Source organism: Austrofundulus limnaeus, unplaced genomic scaffold, assembly GCF_001266775.1.
Source record: "Austrofundulus limnaeus strain Quisiro unplaced genomic scaffold, Austrofundulus_limnaeus-1.0 Scaffold47, whole genome shotgun sequence".
Lineage (NCBI taxonomy): Eukaryota > Metazoa > Chordata > Actinopteri > Cyprinodontiformes > Rivulidae > Austrofundulus > Austrofundulus limnaeus.
Genome location: NW_013952449.1, coordinates 2,232,659 through 2,235,390, shown reverse-complemented (window position 1 = coordinate 2,235,390; position 2,732 = coordinate 2,232,659). Strand labels below are relative to the sequence as shown.

The following is a 2,732-nucleotide window of genomic DNA, read 5'->3' as shown; positions in this document are numbered from 1 at the left end:
AGTCATTTCTGCAAAAGGATTCCCGACCAAGTATTGAGTGAATAACTGAACAATTATTTGAAGGTTGAGTTTTTTTGTATTAAAAACACTTTTCATTAGTTGGTCAGATGAAATATGCTAATTTGGGAGATAGGGATTTTTCTTTTTTTTTCTTTACTTTTTTGCCAAAATCTTCGATTTTAAAACAATAAAAGGCTTGAACTACTTCAGTTGGTGTGCAATGAATCTAAAATATATGAAAGTTTAATGTTTATCAGTACATTACAGAAAATAATGAACTTTATCACAATATGCTAATTTTTTGAGAAGGACCTGTACATACATCAATCCACAGAAACTACGACTATGAGGAATGTTTTAATGTCCTTTTCAAGCTACGCCACATTAAGGCAGTTCTGATGACAGATGTGGTCCAACATGGTACTTTTAAAGTGAACCATATAAAGCAGCTAGTGAGTGTACCACAAGACAATTTTACCTGTAGGGAAATATTATTTGAAGTTTTTAAAAAATGACATAATACAACTCAAAGTCACTGAAAACAGCAGAGTCAATATAACAAGTTTAACCACAACAGATTCCTTCAATAAATTCTGGTGGAAAACAAAACAGGCTTAATATTTGATTGTAGTTTTATCGATTTAAAGCAGTCATCAATGTGAGAAACTCACTCAGACAGTATGGACAGGATGTGGGCCACAGCCTGCATGGTCACTGCTGGTCCGTGACTGCTCTGCACAGCCCACACCCACCGCTTGTGGAGGAAACATCGAGACAGTGAGGCCAAGGTGGAGGAGGCCGTCCGGTTAGCTGCCATGCTGACGGGTGCAGCACTGTTGGAAGGCAGCAGGAAGTTCTCCATGTTGAAAATAAAGGGAGTCCTAAAATCCAGAGGCAGCTTATCATACCTGCAAAACAACAGCAGTGTTTCTACATTGTACTGTAGTATCATCATCAGGTAAAGGAAATCAAAAATGGTGATAATAAACTGGTTCAAAATCAACTAACAAGATGAAATAGGAATGATTGTGAAAGGTGCACTGACCTTATGAGCAGTTTTTCTAAAGGCTTATTGAGCACCACCACACAGGGTCGGTCCGACAGAGCGGGCTTGGCAGCTGTGACAGAGAGAGACTTGGACGGAGACACATGACTGACGCTCTTCCTCTTGGTCTTCGGTGTTGCTTCTTTGCTTTGAACTCGATGAGGGAAGCGAAGCTTGAGGATCTGCTCTCGCAGCTCATCTACAATCTGATGGATGAAAGCAGACTACTTCAGGGTTTGACCTTCAGCTATCAATCAGAACTAAGTTTGTCCTGCACACACCACACCTGCCGGTGTTTGAAAGCATAACTTCTTTGGAAACACGCTGAGCAGTGTGGTGTCTGCAGGTCAGTGCAGTGAGGAATGTTCAGACCTCTATATTGGAGAAACTAAACATCTGCACAGTTGCATGGCTCAACACAAGAGAGACAGCTCTTCAGAACAAGACTCAGCGATCCACCTACATCTCAAGGATAAAACACATTCTTTTGAAGGATGTCTTGTTCATATTTCGGACAGATTTTCTATTGTAAGTTGAGGGAGAATACATGTAAATTTAGGTTTATCTATCACAAATCTGCCATGGGTAAACTGCCAAACTCTTTGGCAGATGGACTCCTCCATACACTACATCTGAGCTATCTCCATCCATGAGTTTTTAGCCATTTGACTATTATAAAAGTCTGGTTGTGGGTACAGCTGTTGATTCTGAAAGTGAGTGGATGAAGTAATGCCACCATTGCTGTCCAAGTTTTTTTTCAGCATAAACAAACAGCCACAAACTTCTGACCAATCACATAATAAATTCTTATGCTGAGGGGCATGTCTCAAGAGGGGGTTGGGCAACACGAGGCTGAGAACAAAATGAAGTGATTTCGTCACTCAACTACATCAATGACAGCAGATTTTGCAGGTTTGGATGGAGCATGCTGGGGACTTATGGCCCAGTTTGCACATGAATGGTCTTCTGAAACATGAGTGGTTTTTTTTTATGTTGTTTCAGGTGAATAAACATGAAAAAAACAAGTTTACACGATAGTGTTCTGCTTGATGAATTCACTACAGTTTCTATGAAAAGTAGGGTTGCCAGATAAGAAAATGATGAAGGATTTTAACCCAAACCATCATATGTCCAGAGTGAGGGCGCACTTTCTTTGAGCAGGATGCTGTATAACGAGGGGTGTGTTTTGATTGAACATGTAAACAGAAAAGGAGATGGCAAAAAAAAAATCTGCATTTATTGTATATCTGGCAACTGCCAGGCTTCAAAGCAGACATGCAGTCGCAATGAAAACAGTTGCATCCAAAGTGGTGAATACACTCCATTGGTTTGCTACTACATGTTTTAAAAGGATGAGCAGCACTCCTTGCTCTGTGCACAGTCTGTGGCTGCATGACCCAGAGCACATGTTCTCCCAGTGTTTCCCCTACCATTACACAGGTGGGGCGGGCCCCCCGCCAACAAGACGGCCCACCCCTCTAAGAATTTCATGGCATGTAGTCATTTTTATTTAAATAAGTCCAGATCAAGTCCAGAGCTATTTTTTGCCTCCCTCCATATCCACCTCTCGCCAAACTTGGAGAAAAAAAACGGTGCAGAGTGAGGCTGAGCGCTGTCTGTGGTCCTCACAAAGATAGGAAGACGTGTGTGTGTGTGTGTGTGTGTGTGTGTGTGTGTGTGTGTGTGT

At 41.4% G+C, this 2,732-nt stretch overlaps 1 protein-coding gene across 1 annotated transcript in view; it reads right to left on the bottom strand.

Moving 5' to 3' along the window:
* Positions 1-2,732, bottom strand: part of szt2 (SZT2 subunit of KICSTOR complex) — a gene marked incomplete in the record, with an annotated part of 111,681 nt that overhangs the window by 88,776 nt on the left and 20,173 nt on the right. The window contains 2 exon segments of the mRNA XM_014008071.1: positions 672-908; positions 1,046-1,251. Of these exon segments, the coding sequence (XP_013863525.1) occupies positions 672-908; positions 1,046-1,251 (443 nt within the window).